General features: G+C 40.4%; 1 protein-coding gene across 1 annotated transcript in view; it reads left to right on the top strand.

Moving 5' to 3' along the window:
* The window catches only part of SIDT1 (SID1 transmembrane family member 1), an 81628-nt gene that overhangs the window by 52462 nt on the left and 4243 nt on the right, over positions 1 to 24923 (top strand). Inside the window, exons 17-24 of the mRNA XM_058166891.1 lie at positions 526 to 643; positions 1771 to 1907; positions 4112 to 4217; positions 10714 to 10790; positions 14307 to 14353; positions 17246 to 17351; positions 21209 to 21319; positions 22164 to 22277. Coding sequence (XP_058022874.1) covers positions 526 to 643; positions 1771 to 1907; positions 4112 to 4217; positions 10714 to 10790; positions 14307 to 14353; positions 17246 to 17351; positions 21209 to 21319; positions 22164 to 22277 — 816 coding nt within the window. The remainder of the gene's footprint in view (positions 1 to 525; positions 644 to 1770; positions 1908 to 4111; positions 4218 to 10713; positions 10791 to 14306; positions 14354 to 17245; positions 17352 to 21208; positions 21320 to 22163; positions 22278 to 24923) is intronic.

Raw genomic sequence — 24923 nt, 5'->3', positions numbered from 1 at the left:
CTACAGAGAGGTGGGAGGGAGGGGGAGCATGGGAGAGCAGGTGGTAAGCAAGACTGCAAGAAATACAGTGATCACGTTTTCCTAGAAAATATAAAGGACAAACCTGAAACTATAGCAAATCTAAAAGAGGTTCTTAAGGATAAAAAACTTGTTTAGATTTGTAATTTTGCTTTACAAAGGGCAAAAGCAAGAAAATCTGTACAAAATATCTGAATAAAAATATCTACAATCAAACAGTAAATTTATTTTAAGAAGGCAATTCACCTTTCATATTTTTCACATGGAAGTAAAAGACCACATCAAGTGGTACCTACCGTTTGTATGGTAAAGTGTGGTTCACCTTCATCAGTTAGTTATTTGTTTTAACTGCTGTAATTTTAGCTGCTGTAATTTTAGCTGCTGTTAATTGGATTTTAATTGTTTTATCTATTGTTTAATTAATTGTTTTTCCTGTTCTGAATGAAAAAAACTGAATAAGTTACAATATAGTGCTTGGTTCTTCCTCTGTCTTCTCTTACCTTCAAGGAATATGGGATCCCTAAGCATTTTGGCCTCTTCTATGCTATGGGTGTCGCTTTAATGATGGAAGGTGTCCTCAGTGCTTGCTACCACGTCTGTCCAAACTACACTAATTTCCAATTTGGTAAGTGGAGGACTTTTTCCAATCAATACCTGTCAAAGCCTTCTGGCCTTTTGAACAGGTTGGGTTTAGTGGCCTCTCAAGATTTTAGAAAAAGTAAAGCAAAACAGTTTTTTTTCTGAAAACTAGTGTTACATGAGATGTTCAGCTGACGTAACAATGTTGAATAAGCGCCTTCATTCACAGAACAGACCAACACAAACAAACCCTCTCCATTTTAGATTTATATATTGTGCAAACACAGCTTATGTATGTAATTTTCTTCTGGAGGAGGGGAAGTACAGTTAATCCTCGACTTACAACCATTATGATGGAATTCCGTCATAAATCATGATGGTCATAAGTCAAGGTACCCATGTGACCAGACCTAATTTTTATAGTGGTTTTTAAGCAAGTATCTCAGTCATTAAATAAACGTGTCAGTAAGTAAACACTGTAATTATTAAGCAAACGAATGGATTCCTATGGATGCTTTTTGCCAGAAACTGACCAAAAAGGCCAAAAAACAGCAAACAATTGTTGTAAGTCATAAATGCTGCAACTGGCAATAAAGGTGAGCTGGTTGCTAAGCACCCAAATGCAGTCATATGACATGGGGATGTGTTGTGTGTGTACATGTGTGCAGCCATCAGAACTCCAGAAACAGGTCATAAGTAATTTTTGGTGGGTCTGGTTGTTAAGTGAGGACTCCCTCTTGATTTTAACAGACTAATTGAGTAAGAGGCATAAAATTGTGCTATTGCCAATTCTAAAAAACAATTATAAATATGCAAGAACAAAATGTGTTTTTATATAGTATCCAGATTTCTACAGCAACTAAGAGGTCTTGAGGTTCCTCTGCTGGCTGTTTGAAAAATTAGTTCCCCATACCTTTGGTCATTAGTTCCCATGGTCTTTATGCTACAACCAAAAGGGCTTAGACGTCTTGCTCTGAAATTAACATTGCAATCGGGAGAATGGGTTTTATTTTATTATCTGGCCTCATTCTAGCAATCGCAGCCCTCTACAACAACAGTTCTTTTAATGATTAATATTATTAGTTAATAGTTGGCCTAGAGTGATACTTATTTCTTTAATGTTAACAGAAGTAACCACGATAAGAATTGTTTTGTTTTCTCTTCTTTTGGCAGACACCTCTTTCATGTATATGATTGCAGGATTGTGCATGCTAAAACTATATCAGACTCGCCACCCTGACATCAACGCCAGTGCTTACTCAGCCTATGCATCCTTTGCAGCGGTTATCTGCCTTGCTGTACTTGGAGTGGTAGGATTGTGTCTTATTGCACTATTGTACATAGAGTCATGGGCAAGTAAGGCAGAACTTCTGAAAAAAAATCACTTCTGTGGACTCTCATGAACTTAAACTTAACTTCCATTGATACCAAATAGCAAAAAAACAGCAGCTATAGATACTAAAGTGGGGGTGTGATGGCTCAGCAAAGACACTGAGCTTGTCAGCTGGAAAGCTGAAAGCCTGGGTTCGGGACCTGAGCACTGCACAGTGTGAGTGCCTGTTATTTGCTTCAGCTCTGCCTTTTGGCAATTTGAAAGCATGCAAATGCGAGTAGATAAATAGGTACCACATTGGTGGGAAGGTAACAGTGTTCTTTGTGCCTCTGCGCATATAGTCATGTTGGCCACATGACCATGGACCAAGTGTTTTTGGACAACCCTGGCTCCCTTGGCTAAGAAACAGAGTTGAGCGCTGCCACCTAGAGTTAAACATGACTAGATAGAGAAAACCTTTACCTTTAGCTTTATAAGTGCTCAACCCCATTCATTTGAAAATTTGGGGTATCCTTGAAGAATATCCAGAAGCTGCAGCTGGTGCAGAATGTGGCTGCACTAATAGTTCTAGGCACCCAAAGGATTAAGTATGTAACACCTATGCTGTATGAACTTCATTGGGTGCCAGTTTATTTCTGGGTCCAATTTTAGGTGTTCGTTATCACCTTTAAAGCCCTTCATGGCATGAGACCAGGTTACCTGAAAATCATTTTGTCCCATTTACATCGACCTTCCCACCTGGGCAGGCATAGAGATATGTTATGGATGCATCAGTTAAAGAATTCTGACTGGCAAGGTCTAAGTAGAGAGTCTTATCTTCCATTGCCCCTACTCCAGGGGTGAAATGTAAAATTTGTTACTACTGGTTCTGTGGGTGTGGCTTGGTGGGGGGTAATGTGACTGGGTGGGCATGGACAACTTTTTTTTTTACTTTTAAAAGCATTTTTTCTATAACCTCTTCAGCCGAAGAGGTGGTAAAAAAATGCTTTTAAAAACCTCTGATGGTCTGGCAACTCTGCTGGGATTGCCAGAGGAACCTTTTAAAAGCATTTTTTTAGCTAAAGAGGTGGTAAAAATGCTTTAAAAAGCCTCGGACGATCCCAGCTGAGCTGTGCGATCATCAGAGGCTTTTTTTTTTTACTTTTAAAAGCATTTTTTGACCAAAGAAAAAATGCTTTTAAAAGTAAAAAAACAACAACCTCTGATGATCGCATGGTTCAGATGGGCATAGGGGGCCCCAGGGATTTTTGCTACCGGTTCTCCGAACCACCCGCCGCCATCGCTACCGGATCGGGAGATCCAGTCTGAACCGGGAGCATTTCACCCCTGCCCTACTCTATCTTGCCCCCAAAGGCAGGGTTGGCCCCACTCTCCCATCTTCCAAAAGATCATGAAGATCTGGCTTTGCCAACTGACATGGGAATTAAAAGGTGGTATACAAACTTAGAGGTGGTTGGTGGCGGGAGAGTGCTCCCTTTATCATTTAACTTACCTTTTAACCTTGTTCTTACCTCTTTGTCATTTGGTTTTAATTCTGTTTTCACTGTCATGATTTCATGACTTTTTATCTACAAACTGCTCAGAGTCACTTAAATAATAAGATGGGCCGTTCCTAAATTGGATAAATATATAAAATGAAAGACAGAACTAGTTATTATTAAATAACAATGCCAGAAATTCTTATAGAAAGTATTTTAAGTGTCACAACCTAGAGATACTGCTTTTCTCAGAATCCAGGTTCGGTCCCTGATTTAATGAAATTATCAAATAAATAAGTAAAAACAGTTTTAAAAAGTAAAAATAATAAACCGTAATAATAAACTCACTATTGCAGCTCAAATACAACTCATTGCCCTAATAAAATAATCAAAAGTTGCATCTATATTTAGTTTGCATTTAGATTTTTGAAAATGCAATTTGAGTATGATTACATGAAAATATAAATCAGACAATTATCTATTCCCATCCCTATTCTACAGCTGCATTATTAAATTACTATTAGATTTTACTGGTTATGATAATTATTGATTTATTTAGTATGTCTTACCAATCCTTTCTGTTCACCAAACTTTGTCTAAGTTGGAAAAAGTTCACTATAAAGTCTTTAATTTTTTTATTTGATAGCCAGTATACGGTACTTGTGTCTGATATTGGGATAATTATTTATTTATTCCTTTCAAGGTTTTTGGGAAAAATGTGTGGTTTTGGGTCCTCTTCTCCATCATCCATGTTGTGGCCTCTCTTGGCCTTAGCACCCAGATTTACTACATGGGTCGTTTTAAGATAGGTAAGTTTTACTTGGAAGTAAATTTAATTAAAATCCAGTTATTTTAGGATTTTAGCCCAAACACTGTTGAATAGCAGATACAGTAGTTTTATATTTTGGAGACTCTGCTACAGAAGCAATATGCTTAGCAGAGTATACATTTTGTAAGAAATTACAGATTTGCCAAATAGATTAACATAATCTATTTTATAATCTATTGTACCTGGGGCAAGTGAGACCGTTTGGGTTTGGGGACAGAATAACGGCCCCATGGAGCCCTGGAAGTCCACGGTTCATCTCGCCAGCCAGGGAGCCTAACCTTGCTATAATAACCGCGCTACAATAACACCTTGACATTTTCACCGGCCTGGATGGACTGCTGACCGTTTTGTATTTGTATTTTTATTTACCTATGCGAAGATTTTCAACCGCGGACCTTCTTGCCCTGCGAGACTCCCCTCTCTCGCAGGTCTGGCCCTCCACATTATCGAGGGCACATCTTGAGGACGGGTTTTGGAACCCCGAGAGATGGCATGCGAAATCTAGGAGGCTTAGGGGATTTTTAATGAACTCTTTTAGTCGTTTTTTATTGGGGGATTTTAAGGGAAATTTTAAGGGGGGAAGGGAAAGGCGGGAGCTGGGGTAGCCCGTCGAGGTGGGGCCAGTCACTGCGCATGTTTGCGCGGAGTGTTATTAGGTCCGAAGGTTCCGGGGGAGGGTGATGTTCCAGGTGACAATTGTGGTTCCATCTGTGTGGTTAGTGGGAGAGGCAGATATGGCGGAGGGGGGGGGCCGTATCGAGACCTGGGGGCACGTGTTCGATGTCTGAAGGCGATCACGTGCTCCTGCCCCTCAGTTCCTACCTGTTCCTCAGGAGGCCATGATCCTCAGAGCTTGGATCTTCGGCTGATGTTATGTAATGCCCGGTCCGTGGTTAATAAAGCTCCCCTGATCTGTGATCTTATTCAGGGGGAGTCCGCGGACCTTATGGGCATTACGGAGACCTGGTTGGGCCCGGAGGGGGGGGTGCCCCTTGTTGAGTTGTGCCCTCCAGGTTTCCGAGCATTTCATCAGCCGAGGCCCAAGGTAGGGGTGGGGGGGTGGCGGTTGTTATTAAGGAAGATCTAGAGCCGAGGGAGGCCACTGTTCCTCAGATTGCCGGCTGTGAATCCCTCTATGTGAGGTGGGGCCATAGGAATCAGTTGGGCTTGTTGATCGCGTACCTGGCTCCTTGCTGCGTGACCACAGCCCTGCCCGAGCTGTTGGAGGTACTGGCTGCTGTGGCGGTTGAGACCCCCAGACTTATAGTCATGGGGGATTTCAACTTGCCATCAGTTGGCTTGGCATCGACGGCAGCTCAGGAGTTCCAGGCTTCCATGACGGCCTTGGACCTGATTCGAGTAAATGATGGCACATGGGGGGAGGCATGCTGGATCTGATTTATATCTCTGGACAGTGGTTAAATGATCTGGTATTAGACGATTTAGTAACAGAACCAATGTCATGGTCGGATCATTTTCTCCTTCGCCTAGACTTCCGAACCGCCATTCACCACCGCAGGGAGACGGAACCTATACGGTGGTTCCGTCCCAGGCGCCTGATGGACCCTGAGAGGTTCCAGACGGAGCTTGGGCCATTCCCTGAGGATCTGGCCCACGGCACGACTGAGGAACTGGTGGTGGCCTGGGAGCGGGCCCCGGCGGGGGCCCTGGACCGTGTCGCGCCTTTGCGGCCTCTGACCCGGCGTAGATCTCGTCCGGCCCCTTGGTTCTCCGAGGGGCTGAGGGAGATGAAACGCCGGAGAAGACGCCTAGAGAGCACCTGGAGGTCCAGTCGCTCCAGCTGATCGGACACTAGTTAGGACCTATTCTAGGACCTACCTAGTGGCAATGAGGGAAGCGAGGCGCCCACGCCCACCCTCATTGCGTCGGCAGATAACCGCCCGGCCGCCCTGTTTGGGTGACCCGCTCTCTCCTACATCAGGAGGTGCGGGATGACCTTGCAGGGACGAGCCGAGGAGTTTAGTGGTTATCTATACGATAAAATCGCTCAGCTGAGGGACGGTCTGGACCGAATTTGGGATGATCCAAGCGAGGGAGAGGAGGCACGTCTTGTTGAGCACATTTGGGATGAGTTTGACCCTGTGGCTCCCGAGGGCGTGGGCAGGCTGTTGGGGGGGCTTCACGGCACGACATGTTTACTGGACCCGTGTCCTTCCTGGCTGGTACTGGCCACTCAGGCGGTGACACGAGGCTGGCTCCAGAGGATTATCAACGCTTCTTTGTTGGATGGGGTTTTCCCTGCCGCCTTGAAAGAGGCGGTGGTGAGACCCCTCCTTAAGAAGCCCTCTTTGGACCCAGCTATTTTGGGTAATTATCGTCCAGTCTCCAACCTTCGCTTTGTTGCGAAGGTTGTAGAGAGTGCCGTGGCGCGACAGCTGCCCCAACACCTGGATGAAGATGTCTATCTAGACCCGTTCCAGTCCGGCTTCCGACCCGGATACAGCACGGAGACAGCTTTGGTCGCATTGGTGGATGATCTCTGGAGGGCCAGGGACAGGGGATATTCCTCTGCCCTGGTCCTATTAGACCTCTCAGCGGCGTTCGATACCATCGATCATGGTATCCTGCTGCGCCGGTTGGGGGGATTGGGAGTGGGAGGCACCGTATATCGGTGGTTCTCCTCCTATCTCTCTGACCGGTCGCAGACGGTGTTGACAGGGGGGCAGAGGTCGACCGCGAGGGGCCTCACTTGTGGGGTCCCACAGGGGTCGATTCTCTCGCCCCTGCTGTTCAACATCTACATGAAGCCGTTGGGTGAGATCATCAGTGGTTTCGGGGTGAGATACCAGCAGTACGCTGACGACACTCAGCTGTACTTTTCCACCCCAGACCACCCCAATGAAGTTGTCGAAGTGCTGTCCCGGTGTTTGGAAGCTGTACGGGTCTGGATGGGGAGAAACAGGCTCAAGCTTAATCCCTCCAAGACGGAGTGGCTGTGGATGCCGGCACCCCGATTCAGTCAGCTGCAGCCGCGGCTGGCTGTTGGAGGCGAGTTATTGGCCCCAAAGGATAGGGTGCGCAACTTGGGTGTCCTCCTGGATGATCGGCTGTCGTTTGAAGACCATTTGACGGCCGTCTCCAGGAGGGCCTTCCACCAGGTTCGCCTGGTTCGGCAGTTGCGCCCCTTCCTTGATCGGGATGCCTTATGCACAGTCACTCATGCGCTCGTTACCTCTCGCTTGGATTACTGTAATGCTCTCTACATGGGGCTCCCCTTGAAGTGCGCTCGGAGGCTTCAGTTAGTCCAGAATGCAGCTGCGCGGGTTATAGAGGGAGCTACGCGTAGCTCCCATGTAACACCGCTCCTGCGCAGACTGCACTGGCTGCCTGTGGCCTTCCGGGTGCACTTTAAGGTGTTGGTTATGACCTTTAAATCGCTCCATGGCTTAGGACCTGGGTACTTACGGGACCGCCTGCTGTTACCACACGCCTCCCACCGACCCGTACGCTCCCATAGAGAGGGACTTCTCAGGGTGCCGTCCGCCAAACAATGTCGGCTGGCGGCCCCCAGGGGAAGGGCCTTCTCTGTGGGGGCTCCCACACTCTGGAGCGAACTTGCCCCCGGGTTTTGCCAAATACCCGACCTTCGGACATTTCGTCGTGAACTCAAGACTCATCTTTTTATCCGCGCAGGGCTGGCTTAAATTGGGATTTTAATGTTTAAATTTATTAATTTTAAACGGGGTTTTCTTAGTATGGTAAATTTTAATTATTGGGCTAATTTAAAATAAGTTTTTTAAATCGTATTTTAAATTTGTATATTGTATTGTCGGTTTTATTATGCCTGTACACCGCCCTGAGTCCTTCGGGAGAAGGGCGGTATAAAAATCAAATAAAATAAATAATAAATAAATAAATAAATAATAAATAATCATCTTTGGATATATGTTGGTATATAACTACCTAACTACCTCTATATCTACCACCTGTAATTATTAATAGGTTATAAATTCAGAAAGCCAATGCATTCAAACAGACAGGATAAGCTTTACTCTTTTTTACTGTTCTTTTTTCTCCGATGGATTACATATGTTTCTCAATCTTTTTTAAATCTATTCCATACCTCTACTTTAATCGTTCACAAAATTAACATATATTTTTCTGAATTAGGCCTTTAATTAATACAGTGGATTAAAATGAAATCCCAAATGCAAGTAATAGTTTATTCAATTTATTTTGTAAACTGAATCCAAGACCCTTCATTTCTGATAATCTTGGAAACATAATGCAAGATATAAATCTTTTTACACATGACAGAAATTGATTCCCATTAATGAAAAATATTAATCTAATGTTCATGAATCATGTTTTATGTGGCTGGAGAATAGAAAATACATTAAAGAAAAATCTCTACTGTTTTAAAAGTGGTCATTTCAATTTCAAGAAGAAGGTGAGGAAAACTGATTTCATTTGAATAAGCCTAAACTGATTAGCTGAAGCTGTAAGCCACACCAGTCACTGGGTTAAAAGAAGTTAATAGATACTTTGCTTCCCTTTTGCAACAGCCTCTCAAAGTATATTTCCACACATTTAAAGCAACCAGTCCTGCAAAGTCCCAGTGATAGCATTCTGTTCATATGATTTCTCTTCACAATTGCTATGGAGAGGTAGAACGAAGATAATTCTTGCCTGATGGAAGTTGTTTAGTGCAAATCCCTCCTGGAAACAGCTTTTTGGCTTTTTCATCTGATAAGCTTGGAACAACCATGACCTGGTCTCAGAATTCTCCTGCCAGCCAGGTTAAGAAATAGAATTAAATGTTGACATTTTTATGCATTACCTAATACTGACCCATTAAAGGATTGCATATGTATTTATTTGTGTTGTGTACTGAAAGCAACAGTTACTTTTCAGCAGGGAGCATAGAGCTGGTAATTGTGTATGTATGTACATTTTGGTTGGCAAGCATTTGAGGACACCTCCTAGCTGCCTCACACTGCCTTGCTTTGTCAATATATTCTTCTCACGAGCATTTCCCCCCTTTTCTTTTCTGCTTCACTTGGAGCCAGATGTCTCTGATCCAGGTAACTAGCATTTGGGGTTAAACCTTCCCCCTTTGGACTAAGCAAAAAAGGACTTTGGCAGCAAGACTACTCATTTTTCTGAATTTTTATGGAAAAGTCAATAGCTTCAATCTCCAATGCCTTCTGAATAGATATTGTAAAACAAACCAGATGGCATAACTACTCTTATTATTTCTCAAGAATGCTGGTTGTTGGAGATGGTATAAATGGGCATTTTTCAGCAAACTTACTGGCAGATACGTTTTTATAAAATGCTTCCATAGGGCCTGATTTTAAAAAGCATCCTACCCAAAAAAAATGGTAGGGAAGCTGAGTCATATAGAATGATGTTAAACATTAAAAAGACCTATGAAAATAGAAGGTCAAACTTACTTCCTGCAGGGACTTGGAGCATGGCATAGTAAAGACACCACCAGCTGACACAACCATCTATTCTGAGACATGGGTAATGATAGTAATGATTCTTGGAGGAAAAGATAGCTTTCAGATGCACATGTTCTTAGTTCATGAAACTTTTAAGTACATTATTAAAGCAAATATCTGCTTGCATTCAAAAATGTAATGTGAGTTATTGAAACATTTCCATTCTCCCTGTCTTGGTCAAGATTCTAGCAGCTCTGTTTTGATAAAACTGTAGTTTCCCATTGCGTGGATTCTGATACAATATCCGATATTCCATGTTATCCATGTCTCAGAAGAGTCAACATTTATGTATCAGCCAGAGCTGGTAGAAAGCAGTTCATGTCTCAGAATGTGTCTTCAAGAGATAAGTCTATAATAGAGTTATTGCTCTATTATATTAAAAATGAGCAATTTACAGGAAGCAGTAGAATTACCGGTAACTTTCATTTTGTATTTCTTCAACTTCAGAGAGTGTAAAAGACCAGACTGATAGTATGATAATTTTAGGTCGAACTGAAATGTTACTTAGAAGTACCCTACTTCTAAATTTAGATGATTAAGGGGTGAAATGAGTAAATAAATTCTTGCAAAGGTTTGCCATGTAGCAAACAAATTGGGAAAAACTATATTCCTTGAAAGTTGATATTTTTGCTGCTAATTTTTGGCTAGATATACTGGAAGTGCTCTGGAAGCACTCTGGAAGGAATGTTAGGTCTCTAGCCTGTCATTACCAATTCATAATTGAGATTACAATAATCTCCTACAAAAATCCATTCTTAATTACCTCAAAATTTCCTAACTTACACCTATCTAATAGTATAAAAAGTCATATTTTTATCAGTAGTGTTAAAATAACCGGTAGTCAAGGATCCTTTGTCCTTTTCTGAAAATCAAACATTTTCCAACAGATTCCAATCTACTTTGTGCCAACTCTTGCTTCTCAGGCCTGAGTTATATATTTGCTTCAACATGATCTCAGTCAAATGCTGATTGCCATATTTTAATTCCCTTTGTTGTTTTCTGCCACAGACCTTGGGATTTTTCGACGTATAGCTATAGTATTGTACACAGATTACATACAACAATGCAGCCGACCCATGTACATCGTAAGTACATCCTTCAGTCTCTTGAAGCTATCTCTGATGGATTATGAAAATGCTTTTCTTTCTCATTTGAAAACATATATATAGTTTAAATAAACACAATGATCTTATTTGCAACTGCAATTGTGATCTATTTTCTGAAATTACTTTGACTAGACAAATTACAGATGAATTCCACTTGGAATTCTTTTTCCTGGTCTCATATGAGAATGCGCCTGCTCAGAACCACCATCTGGAACTTTCTGTGCTTGACAAGATTCTTAGTGGGAGACCCACTCTCCCCTATGCACACAGATAGTCCTCAAAATCTGACCATTCGTTCAGTGACCATTTGAAGTTCAGCCGCTGAACAAATGTTACTGTTTTGTCTCTGTCCTCACTTTGGAGTAACGAGCTGGCCTACAGCCACTGGGTTTACAGCTCCTTTCAGTCCTGGCCGAGAAAACGCTGCTGCCTGCCAAAAAGTTCAAAAAGGTTAAGACTTCAGCTCACTTCAACACGATTCAGCTAATTTGCTTCCTGTGGAACTGAGAGCAGTCCCGAAGCTCCTTATATATCCTGTGGGGTGGGGCTCCTGCCCCACCCTTCACTTTGATGACGCCGCCTCTCTAATCTTCTGAAGCGCGAGTCGATCCAGGCTTGATTAGTATGATTATCAGCTGTGTCTGAGAGCGTAGCCTGAGGAAGGGAGGAATCAGGGGATGTCAGCCTCATTACGTCCTCTGACTGGCCTGGTTCTGGCTCCTGGAGCCGGGCCAAAGGAATCGGTGCTTCTGAGGTAAGCCTTACCGGCCCTTCCCCCTCACTCTCAGAGTCACTTTCAGGCATGGGGCGAGGTTCGGGTGCTGGATTCACAACAGGTACTTAGACCAAGTCCCTGAAGTTATGGTCACTGCAGTTACCCCTATATCATATGATATATGAGTGTGTGGCAGACGTTCATACTTACGACCTCAAAGGCACTTCACTTCCTCCACCTACCTCTCTCCCGCAACTCTGCTCTTTTGGCCTCCCTACACAGTGGCACTCCTCAGCTGGGGTAATGGCACTGAGGTTGATGTAGAAGTCTGGGGCCTCTCAACCCAAGTTCCACTGCCACCACGGAATGTTGCCTGGCTCATGCCACATCCGGCCATCTAGTGCCATAGCACCAAGCTTCAGATGCTCTTACTACCCTCCAATCCACTTAACCTGCTGGCCTGCTCCCTAGCACACCACTGGTCTACCAGCCATGTCACCCTATGCTCTGCTTGTCCTGCCAGTCTTGTTGTCCCCAACTGACCTTTGCCATCTTCCTCCTGCCGCTGACAAGATATGCCCAGCCAGGATCTATGTGAGGCAGCTGCTGACCATACATTCATGAGAATGGCTCACACTATTTGAAGAATGGTAGACCCTATTTCGAGAACACCACATGAAGCCTTGGGAAGAAGGCCTGACAGTAATTGCCTCGCATAGGGCCAAACTAGGTGTTCCTCATCAGCAATGGAAGGAAGACTGAAGGTCAGTTAAAAAGATATATCATCCTGTTCTCCTTGAATAATTATTATGTAATTAAGTTACCAAGTGGTAGATTTTGGTTTAACATATCCTAACAGAGATAGTAATTTCCACTTAAATGTTTTGAAGCAAAGACTGGGAAAACATTTCTCAGATATCTTTTAATTTGGATTCAGGATTGGAGTCAATGGAACAGAGAGCTCCTTATGATTTTTTTATAAGTTTTTGTAGCTTAGTTCCTGCATTCAGATAACCAAACTACTCTGGATGATGGAGGGTGATCTGTGTTTGCTTGGTATACATGGAATGCAATTTGAACTTTCTAAATGATTAAACATGCTCTAAAAGCTTATAATGATGCTAAAGCAAATGCAAATGTATATCAGATATGCAACTTCACATCACAAGTATTAGCATTAACATTAGATCCTCCCATGCTATGCAGCATATTGGGCAGCAAGGCCACTCCAGCATTTTCAGTCTTGGGTGAGTGCTTCAGCATCTTCCTGTGTGGTGTTTAGAGTCTTCAAGTCTTCCATGAACATTCTTCACCATGTATTTTAAGGGCGTCCTTTTGGTTATTTGACATGGGGGCGGGGGAGTGTCCATCTCATTGCCATCTTGGAGATTTGATTGTTCTCCATGTGGAGAATATGATCTGCAAGCTGCAGTCTTCTGCATGCAACAATGTTATGTAGTTTGCAGGAAAAAACATATTACTTCATTAGAAATATGATCAAAATAGTGAATCTTTAGGATTCAGTGAAGGGATCTTTGTTGAAAGAAGTCAAGTCTCTTGTTAATATTTGCTGATGCCTTCCAAATCCTGCTGGCATAAATGGCTGTCAGGATCACTACAGTGACGAGCAAATGGAGTTTAAGTTTTAGTGATATAGATGACAAGGACCAGATTTTATTCATCTTCTGGAAAACAGCTGCTGCTTTTCCAGTGCAGCCCTTGATGTCTATCTTTGCATCACCATTTCAGGCGATTACACGACCCAAATAGTTAAACCTTCCTACTTCCACAAGTCACTGTGATCCAAGTGTGATTCTCCATATCTGTGCGGTAGAACTCACATACATGATCTTCAATTTCTTGGCATTATCCTGAGGCCAATTTTTTCTGCATCTTTATCTAAGGCAGTCATCACTTGTAGCTTCATCTCGTCTTCCTCATGTAGGGCAATATCATCTACAAAATCCAGGTTGCCAAGATGGTCTTGGTCAGAATAATGAATGCCTTTCCGAATGTGGGATTTTCATTGCGTAACATAGTCGAGGACCATGAGGAAGAGGAGTAGTGACAGAATACAGTCTTGTCTAAGTAGTAATTTCGAAGAAGCCCATATGGCCATTTTCAATCTTAATGCAGCAGCTTGATAGAAGGTATAAATCCTTAAAGAGAGTAATGAAGACTGTTGGTAAACCATATAAATATAAGATCTGCCGGAGAGATTCTCGGGAGACACGGTCAAATGCTTTCTTAAAATCAATAAAGTTGATGGGCAGTGGTTGTCAATATTCAGTGCACTGTTCTATATTTCATAAGGTGAAGATTGCTCACAGCAGGACCTGCCACACCAAAATCCAACTTGTTCTTTTCTCAGACATTGATATAGGGCACTTTGCAGCTATGCAAAAAGTCTTTTCAGGCACTGAGAGGAGTGTAATGCCCCACTAGTTGGTGCTTCTTATTCTTGATCAGAGCACAGGAGCTATTCCTTATTCCAGTCAGTTCATTAGCAATGTAATACAGAGTTTAGGAATCATTCTGATTTGTTGCTTCTTGCACCTCAGTGCCCTTCTGTTCCAGCCATTCTTTCTTGTCTTCCCAGCAATTTCTCTTCATCATCTGGTTGAGCTCTATACATTTCTGGTTTGATTTTTTTATTTAATCCACATAATTTTAAGTATGCTATTAATTAGTTCCTGTTGAAGGCATTGGGATAAAACAGAAAAATGTTGCTATGATTTGATTTCAATTGTTCATTTTTGGTTATTCTTTCTCTTCTCTAGGACAGAATGATTTTGCTTGTTGTTGGGAACCTGGTTAATTGGTCTTTGTAAGTAGCAAATATATGCTTATATGTTTGTAGATTTATTTTGAACAATCAAGATACGAGTGACTGTTAGAGAAGCTCTGTCTCTGAAATAGTGCTGCCTGCTATTTTTAAAATATTTTTTCAAGTTGGACAAATTATTTGATATTTAACAATTTCTTCCCATTCCTTTTCCCCACCCTGAAAATTCCAGAATTCTTAATGTGATTATTGCAGCATAGGAACCAGACTTCATTAGGGAATAACTTGGTAACTATCAGAATGTATACTAGTTCCTTCCTTTCCCCATTCCCTCTATATTTCAGCCTTAAGTTTGATTAGAATTCTGCATCACTGCACACTCAGGGAATGTATGTGTCTGTTGTACAGAGACAATTGCATTGTTATTGCATTTATACCTCTATGAATATTAATGTCCTGGCTAAAGGACACTTGAACAACAATGTGTCTTACCTTTGCCTGCCTCCCAACAAGAAATTAGTTCAACCAACCAATGTCTAGTTGCACACACCTCCATGCAACACACAGTTGAGATTTGGAATCTACAACCTTCACTTACCCATCAACTCCTTCATAGCTTAAGTATGTATTGACAACTATGCACAGTTGTAGGCAAATCCTAATCAAGCGTAAAGGTCTTGCCATCTCCAGCAGGGACCAAGAACAGCCTCTGCTTGAATAAGTCTAGTGTCTCTGACAATCTTGATTTAGACTTGCTTCTACAATGCATGGAAGTCATGGTCAAAATCATTTGATTTCTGGAGCCATTTTTAATATATATTTATTATGTTTTATCAATGGGAATAAAATACAAATCAGAAAAAAATACATCCAACTGTAATAGCAACAAAAGAAGAAAAAATGTGTACAAAAAAAGGAAGAAAAGAGAAAAAAATGTCCCAAACATCCAATATTAAATAACAAAAACAAACAAAAACAACAACAACAACAAAAAAGCACCCTGGCTGGATGTTGGGAAAAAAAAAAAATACCTGATAAATTCTCTCCTTACGTAATGGGGTCTGCAAATAGTTATAAACTTACAAATGAGGGCAAAGTGAAACACATGAAATCATCCTTATTTAACAATAAAAATATATATTATTATATAAACAAATATAACAAATATGCGCTTCAAGGTTTTGGTGACCACCTTTAAAGCGCTCCATGGCATAGGGCTGGGTTATTTACGGGACCGCCTACTGCGACCAGATACCTCTCACCGACCCGTGCGCTCTCACAGGGAGGGACTCCTCAGGGTGCCGTCAGCTAGGCAGTGTCGTCTGGCGACGCCCAGGGGAAGGGCCTTCTCTGTGGGGGCTCCCACCCTCTGGAACGAACTCCCCCCAGGACTCCGTCAACTTCCAGATCTTCGGACCTTCCGTCGCGAGCTCAAGACTCACTTATTCATCTGCGCAGGACTGGCTTAGATTTTTTAAATTTAGAGGGGTTTTAAATCGATTTTAATATTTATATTTCTATTTTTAACAATTGGTATTATTAACTATTGGCATTAGAATAAGTCTTTTAATGATTATTTTAATTTGTATATTGATGTTTTTTATATGCCTGTAAACCGCCCTGAGTCCTTTGGGAGATAGGGCGGTATATAAGTTTAAATAATAAATAAATAAATAAATAAATAAATAAATAATAATTATTATTATTATTATTATTATTATTATTATTATTATTATTATTATTATTATTATTATTATTATTATTATTATTATTATTATTATTATTTTGTTCAGATGAGGAGGAGACTAGGTAATAATCAAATTGACCCAGCATCTAATATATATAAAAAGTGAAAGATTACACTAGTCTTCAAATTCCTCTGTTAACCATCTGTTATTGTATTTAACATGAAGAAAGTCCACAAAGAGCTTCCAGTCTCTTATAAAGCTGCCTAGTCCATTATCTCTAATCAAGGCAGTTAATTTTGCCATCTCTGCTAATTCAGTCAATTTTTAAAATCCATTCTTCAACAGTCGGCATCTCCTTTCCTTTCCAGTGCTTAGTGAGTACAATCCTTGAGGCAGTCCCCATGTAAAGAAATAGGGTCCTGAATTGTTTTTCGATTGATTTATCCATAACACCTAAAAGAAAAGCTTCAAGTTTTATTAATATGTGTATCTTAAATATTTTCTGCATTATCATTATAATGTTTAGCCAGAATGTTTTCACATATTTGCAGGACCACCATGTATGATAAAATGTACCTGGATTTTGATTACATATCCAACACTTATTATAAGTCCCTCTATACATTTTTGCTAATCTATCTGGAATCAAATACTTATACACCATTTTATAAAAAAATTCTCTCAGAGTAAAATTAAAAGTAAATTTTAATCCATTAGCCCATACATTCTCCTATTTATCTAGCATTATATTATACTCAAAATGTTTGCCCATTTTACCATCAGTCTTTTACATATTTGTCTTCCAGATTCATCTTGAGTAACATTTTATATACTTCAGCAATAAAGTGGTCATCTCCAGAACATAAACGGATATCCAATTCAGTGAAAAATGTTCAGTAAAATATTATTAAGTTTAAATCTTTCAAAAATTCTATAATAATTAAACCAGTAATAAACAAAACCTTCACTTACTAATTGTTGTCTTATGAACAAGAGAACATTTCTGGAGCCATTTTTAATTGAACTAGTGGATTTGTGGCAAGAAATTTTGACAAATGGGTGATCTTTGTTTGGTTTTCAGGTAGATCCAGATGCTTTACAACTATAATTAAAACAATTCATTAAAGCATAGTTATATTTGTCTGACTAGAAAATCATAGTTGTTGTAAACAAATTAATCTGGATCAGCTTTGTATGGTTTTGTGCAACTGTCTTAAATTACGTTGCCTTTATTCTTCTCTCTTAGTGCAATTTTTGGATTAGTATATCGGCCAAGGGATTTTGCTTCTTACATGCTGGGCATTTTTATCTGCAATCTTTTGCTATATCTTGCCTTCTACGTCATCATGAAGGTCAGTGGTTCTCATTACTTGTTAGTTAATGGTTTTTATTTTGCCAAACTTAGACTACTTTGAAGGGGGAATATGTTTGCTCAGTGCTCATCTTTCAGATATGCCCTTCAAGAGTTGACTACAAGTTTTTAAGCCTTTGGATAAGAGACCTCAGTGAATATTATTAAGTTTAAATCTTTCAAAATTCTATAATAATTAAACCAGTAATAAACAAAACCTTCACTTATTAATTGTTGTCTTATGAACAAGAGAACATTTCTGGAGCCATTTTAATTGAACTAGTGGATTTGTGGCAAGAAATTTTGACAAATGGGTGATCTTTGTTTGGTTTTCAGGTAGATCCAGATGCTTTACAACTATAATTAAAACAATTCATTAAAGCATAGTTATATTTGTCTGACTAGAAAATCATAGTTGTTGTAAACAAATTAATCTGGATCAGCTTTGTATGGTTTTGTGCAACTGTCTTAAATTACGTTGCCTTTATTCTTCTCTCTTAGTGCAATTTTTGGATTAGTATATCGGCCAAGGGATTTTGCTTCTTACATGCTGGGCATTTTTATCTGCAATCTTTTGCTATATCTTGCCTTCTACGTCATCATGAAGGTCAGTGGTTCTCATTACTTGTTAGTTAATGGTTTTATTTATTTATTTATTTATTTATTTATTTATTTATTTATTTATTTATTTATTTATTTATTTATTTATTTGATTTCTGGAGCCATTTTAATTGAACTAGTGGATTTGTGGCAAGAAATTTTGACAAATGGGTGATCTTTGTTTGGTTTTCAGGTAGATCCAGATGCTTTACAACTATAATTAAAACAATTCATTAAAGCATAGTTATATTTGTCTGACTAGAAAATCATAGTTGTTGTAAACAAATTAATCTGGATCAGCTTTGTATGGTTTTGTGCAACTGTCTTAAATTACGTTGCCTTTATTCTTCTCTCTTAGTGCAATTTTTGGATTAGTATATCGCCAAGGATTTTGCTTCTTTTCCCAAAACACCACACTACTAACCAGAGCATATAAAACATTTGCTAGACCAATTCTAGAATACAGCTCACCTGTTTGGAACCCTCACCACATCTCTGACATCAATACAATTGAGCGTGTCCAGAAATATTTTACAAGAAGAGTTCTCCATTCCTCTGAAAACAACAAAATACCTTATCCCACCAGACTTGAAATCCTAGGCTTAGAAAACTTGGAACTCCGTCGCCTTCGACAAGACCTAAGTTTAACTCACAGAATCATCTATTGTAATGTCCTTCCTGTCAAAGACTACTTCAGCTTTAATTGCAATAATACAAGGGCAACCAATAGATTTAAACTTAATGTAAACCGCTTTAATCTAGATTGCAGAAAATATGACTTCTGCAACAGAATCATCTATTGTAATGTCCTTCCTGTCAAAGACTACTTCAGCTTTAATTGCAATAATACAAGGGCAACCAATAGATTTAAACTTAATGTAAACCGCTTTAATCTAGATTGCAGAAAATATGACTTCTGCAACAGAATCATCTATTGTAATGTCCTTCCTGTCAAAGACTACTTCAGCTTTAATTGCAATAATACAAGGGCAACCAATAGATTTAAACTTAATGTAAACCGCTTTAATCTAGATTGCAGAAAATATGACTTCTGCAACAGAATCATCTATTGTAATGTCCTTCCTGTCAAAGACTACTTCAGCTTTAATTGCAATAATACAAGGGCAACCAATAGATTTAAACTTAATGTAAACCGCTTTAATCTAGATTGCAGAAAATATGACTTCTGCAACAGAATCATCTATTGTAATGTCCTTCCTGTCAAAGACTACTTCAGCTTTAATTGCAATAATACAAGGGCAACCAATAGATTTAAACTTAATGTAAACCGCTTTAATCTAGATTGCAGAAAATATGACTTCTGCAACAGAATCATCTATTGTAATGTCCTTCCTGTCAAAGACTACTTCAGCTTTAATTGCAATAATACAAGGGCAACCAATAGATTTAAACTTAATGTAAACCGCTTTAATCTAGATTGCAGAAAATATGACTTCTGCAACAGAATCATCTATTGTAATGTCCTTCCTGTCAAAGACTACTTCAGCTTTAATTGCAATAATACAAGGGCAACCAATAGATTTAAACTTAATGTAAACCGCTTTAATCTAGATTGCAGAAAATATGACTTCTGCAACAGAATCATCAGTGCTTGGAATACTTTACCTGACTCTGTGGTCTCTTCCCATAATCCTAATAGCTTTAACCAAAAACTTTCTACTATTGACCTCACCCCATTCCTAAGAGGACCATAAGGGGCGTGCATAAGCGCACAAACGTGCCTACCGTTCCTGTCCTATTGTTTTTCTTTTCTTCTTCCTATATATGTTTATATGTGTATATACTACATAATCTTTTTGTATGATGTTGTGACAAATAAATAAATAAATAAAATAAATAATTAAAACAATTCATTAAAGCATAGTTATATTTGTCTGACTAGAAAATCATAGTTGTTGTAAACAAATTAATCTGGATCAGCTTTGTATGGTTTTGTGCAACTGTCTTAAATTACGTTGCCTTTATTCTTCTCTCTTAGTGCAATTTTTGGATTAGTATATCGGCCAAGGGATTTTGCTTCTTACATGCTGGGCATTTTTATCTGCAATCTTTTGCTATATCTTGCCTTCTACGTCATCATGAAGGTCAGTGGTTCTCATTACTTGTTAGTTAATGGTTTTTATTTTGCCAAACTTAGACTACTTTGAAGGGGGAATATGTTTGCTCAGTGCTCATCTTTCAGATATGCCCTTCAAGAGTTGACTACAAGTTTTTAAGCCTTTGGATAAGAGACCTCAGTGAATATTATTAAGTTAAATAATAAATAAATAAATAAATAATTAAAACAATTCATTAAAGCATAGTTATATTTGTCTGACTAGAAAATCATAGTTGTTGTAAACAAATTAATCTGGATCAGCTTTGTATGGTTTTGTGCAACTGTCTTAAATTACGTTGCCTTTATTCTTCTCTCTTAGTGCAATTTTTGGATTAGTATATCGGCCAAGGGATTTTGCTTCTTACATGCTGGGCATTTTTATCTGCAATCTTTTGCTATATCTTGCCTTCTACGTCATCATGAAGGTCAGTGGTTCTCATTACTTGTTAGTTAATGGTTTTTATTTTGCCAAACTTAGACTACTTTGAAGGGGGAATATGTTTGCTCAGTGCTCATCTTTCAGATATGCCCTTCAAGAGTTGACTACAAGTTTTTAAGCCTTTGGATAAGAGACCTCAGTGAATATTATTAATTTATGATAAAGTTATTATTAAGAGACAGAGACTACATATTTTAAATAATCAGAGTACATATGATCTATCTAAAGTTAGAAAAGCACAAATCAACTATTATATTAAGTTAAATACAGGTGTTAACTACATTCCACAATCTCAAACTTAAAGGGGAAAACACAATTTATCAAAGTTTACAATTATCGCCAGGCTCCTTATATGGAAATACCAGGTGAAAAGAAGGAAGGCCCCATACTTCCAGTCAAAGATTATATTAGCCCCCTTCCAGGTATGAACTGCTATCATTTTAGGATACCTACAAATTTTAAATTTCTAAGCAATGCCAAGATCATGGTAATATGGAAGAAATTCAGGCAGATTCCTCTTTCTTTCAACCAGGGCTGAGGTTAGGCTGGCTTGAAAATAAAACTTCAAAATTAGAGAAAACGAGACTGGCTTGAAGAGGAAAATGCTCGCTTTTCTAAAAAAAAAAATCGATTAGTTCTCCCTTTTATGTGTATCTCATAGAAAATGCCCATTCAAATATTATACTTTTTGTCTTTCCAGCTCCGCAGTTCAGAGAAGCTATTGCCTTTCCCCCTCTTTTGTATTGTGGCCACAGCTGTGGTTTGGGCTGCAGCTCTTTATTTCTTTTTCCAGAACCCCAGTAGCTGGGAGGTAGGTTCCTTCCTGTTTTCTTGCTCCTGTTTCACTTTAGGAGTATTTGAAATGATCAAAGGTTACCAGAAGGAAAGGAGTCAAAGAAGCATTAGAGAACATATGGACAAAATTTCAGAATCAAAATTGTTTTGATTTAAAACTTTGGCTTCCTTCACTGTGACCTTATTTCTTATGCCAAGATCTATAGAATATTAATATAAAACTAGTGTGACCCTTTAACTTATTGTTGAACCTAAGTCATATAGAAATAGATCATTCCATTTTTCTCCTTCCCTTTTTTATAATATAAATATATTTCAAAAATGTATAAAGAACACATCTCTTGAAACCATTCTTTAACATCAAAAATGTAAATTTCTATCTATATAAGGCCCATACTATTTGCCTGAATTCCAGGTTTGGTAAAGCCAGAACACCTCATTCAAAAAGCAAAACCGTATTTTGGTGTGTAATTCAGTTTCACCAAATACTTATAAAAACCTTTTTATTAATGTTGCTGAAGAAAATTATTTGACATTTTAGCATTTGAAAATCACATTATATAAGTTGGTACTATCATTTTAATTATATTTGATATTTATTACATAGCTACTTATATTAAATGCTCTCTAAAAATCTCAGAGTAGCTTACATAGGAAACCTTAATAGATTCATTCATCCATTTTGTCCTTTTCACCACTCGTTCCTTCCTTAGACTGGAGTAATGAGTTTGCTTAATGTGCTTTTCATAGTTAAGTAGAGAAGAGCATTTAATCACTGAGCTATAAGACTAGATCAGACATAAGGTTACATTTTCTGTTGGGGAACATCTATAATTCACTGGTTTTATCATTTACTCCAGGAAACTCCAGCACAGTCTCGTGAAAAAAACCGACCATGTATCCTTCTGGGATTCTTTGATGACCATGATATCTGGCATTTCCTCTCAGCTGCTGCCTTGTTCTTTTCATTCTTGGTGAGGTTTTTCTTAATAACAAAATAATGTCCTAAAGTAAATCATGTTAGATATATTTCTAGCCCTATCAAACAGTATAACATTGTTTAGTTTGCAGTATTTCCTTTCTTGCAATGAAAATGGTTTGTCATCCATAATGAAAATAGATGCTAGCCCTAAATAAGTCCTTGCTTATCAACCACTCATTAAGTGACCATTTGAAATTCCAGTGGTACAGAAAAGTGAGATTTACAACTGATCCTTGAAGTTACAGATGTTGCAGCTTCCTTGCAGTCATGTGATCACAATTTGGGCACTTGGCAAACAGGACACATTTACAATGGTTGCAGTATCCCACAGTTACATGATCACCATTTGCAACCCTCACATCTGGCTTCCAAGAAGCAAGTCAATGGGGAAGCAAGCAGGAGATTGCAAGTGACACTCACAACATTGTGTTTAATGACCTGCTTGGAGGTCATTGACAAACTGCCATTGTAAGTCAAGTGCAATCACGTGATTACATCATTTAGCATCAGGGTGCCCAATGGTGCTACCTTCTTTGCTGGTATGTGTTTGGCTCAATGGATCATGAGGGCATTGTATTTTAACTACTGTGTTTCCCTGAAAATAAGACCTAACCAGAAAAGAAACCTGATTTTTAGCGTGCTCCTAATATAACCCCTACCCCCAAAATAAGCCCCAGTTAAGGTCATCATCAGCGTGGTATTGGGGTGTAGGTGGGTGTGGCCAGCACTGGAGGCAGCAGCGTGGGGGCCAATGATGTCCGGCAGAAACAGTTGATTACCTGTCCAAGCAGCAGGCGAAGGCAGAGGTGGAGAGGCGTGCGATCCAGACGCACCACGTGGGCAAAGTGTTGGTAGAATGGAGTGGGCAGGCAGCCATGGGAGGCTTGTCTTTATGTGGCAGCAGTGGCAGCAGATGGAGGCAGAGGCACTGGGGGGAAGACAGGTGATCTGGACCCACCATGTGAGTTGTGAAAAAGCCAAGTCAGTGGGCCGGAGCAGGCAAGCAGCTGCGGGAGGCTCGTCTTTGCATTTCTCAGCTTGCCTGCAGCCCACACAGCGGGATTGGCTGCCTCTACCTCCATCTGCTGCTGGTACCACCACACAAAGATGAGCCTCCCGTGGCCCATGTGGTGTGTCTGGTTTGCATTCCTCCCCCCCACGTCTCTGCCTCCGACTGCTCCTTGGACAGGTAATGAACTCACCTGCTCTGCGTGGGCTGCGCAACCCCAGAATGCACTGACCAAGGGGCTGTTGGCCTGCAGCTTCTGCCAAACACCATCGACCCCTGCATGCTCACCACCTCTTATGCACAAGAGGGATCGGTGCCCAACCGGGCAGATCATCCCGGTATCTTGTTTCCCCAAAAATAAGCCCTAATGCATCTTTTGGGGCAAAAGAAAATATATAAGACTGGGTCTTTATTATTATTATTATTTATTAGATTTTTATACCGCCCTTCTCCCGAAGGACTCAGGGCGGTTTACAGCCAGAATAAAAACAATAGCAATGTACAATTAAAACAAAATTTAAAAAACTTATTATATAATTGGCCGAAATTTAAAAACATTTAAAATCTAAAAACCCTTAAAATTCATCTAAAAAATTTAAAATTTAAAATTTAAGCCAGCCCCGCGCAAGTAAATAAATATGTTTTCAGCTCGCGGCGAAAGGTTCGAAGGTCAGGCAATTGGCGCAAGCCAGGGGGAAGTTCGTTCCAGACGGTAGGAGCCCCCACAGAGAAGGATCTTCCCCTGGGGGCCGCCAGCCGACATTGCTTGGTGGACGGCACCCTGAGAAGTCCCTCTCTGTGTGAGCGTACGGGTCGGTGGGAGGCGTGAGGTAACAGTAGGCGGTCCCGTAAGTACCCAGGCCCTAAGCCATGGAGCACTTTAAAGGTAGTAACCAAAACCTTAAAGTGCATCTGAAAGACCACAGGCAGCCAGTGCAGTCTGCGCAGGAGTGGTGTTACATGGGAGCCGCGTGCGGCTCCCTCTATCACCCGCGCAGCTGCATTCTGAACTAACTGAAGCCTCCGAGTGCACTTCAAGGGGAGCCCCATGTAGAGAGCATTGCAATAATCCAAGCGAGAGGTAATAAGAGCATGAGTGACTGTGCATAAGGCATCCCGATCAAGGAAGGGGCGCAAAACCTGGTGAAAAGCTCTCCTGGAGACTGCCGTCAAATGATCTTCAAACGACAGCTGTCCATCCAGGAGAACACCCAAGTTGCGCACATTTTCCATTGGGGCCAATGACTCGCCCCCAACAGTCAGCTGCGGCTGCGGCTGCAGCTGACTGTATCGGGGTGCCGGCATCCAAAGCCACTCCGTCTTGGAGGGATTGAGCTTGAGCCTGTTTCTCCCCATCCAGACCCGTACGGCTTCCAAGCACTGGGACAGCACTTCAACAGCTTCGTTGGGGTGGCCCGGGGTGGAGAAGTACAGCTGCGTGTCATCAGCGTACAGTTGGTATCTCACCCTAAAGCCACTGATGATCTCACCCAGCGGCTTCATATAGATGTTGAACAGGAGAGGTGAGAGAATCGATCCCTGTGGCACCCCACAAGTAAGGTGCCTCGCGGTCGACCTCTGCCCCCCTGTCAACACCGTCTGTGACCGGTCAGAGAGATAGGAGGAGAA

The sequence above is a fragment of the Ahaetulla prasina genome, chromosome 2 (genome assembly GCF_028640845.1).
Source record: "Ahaetulla prasina isolate Xishuangbanna chromosome 2, ASM2864084v1, whole genome shotgun sequence".
Classification (NCBI taxonomy): Eukaryota; Metazoa; Chordata; class Lepidosauria; order Squamata; family Colubridae; genus Ahaetulla; species Ahaetulla prasina.
The sequence above is the reverse complement of the archived record's forward strand: the minus strand, read 5'-3'. Positions and strand labels throughout refer to the sequence as shown.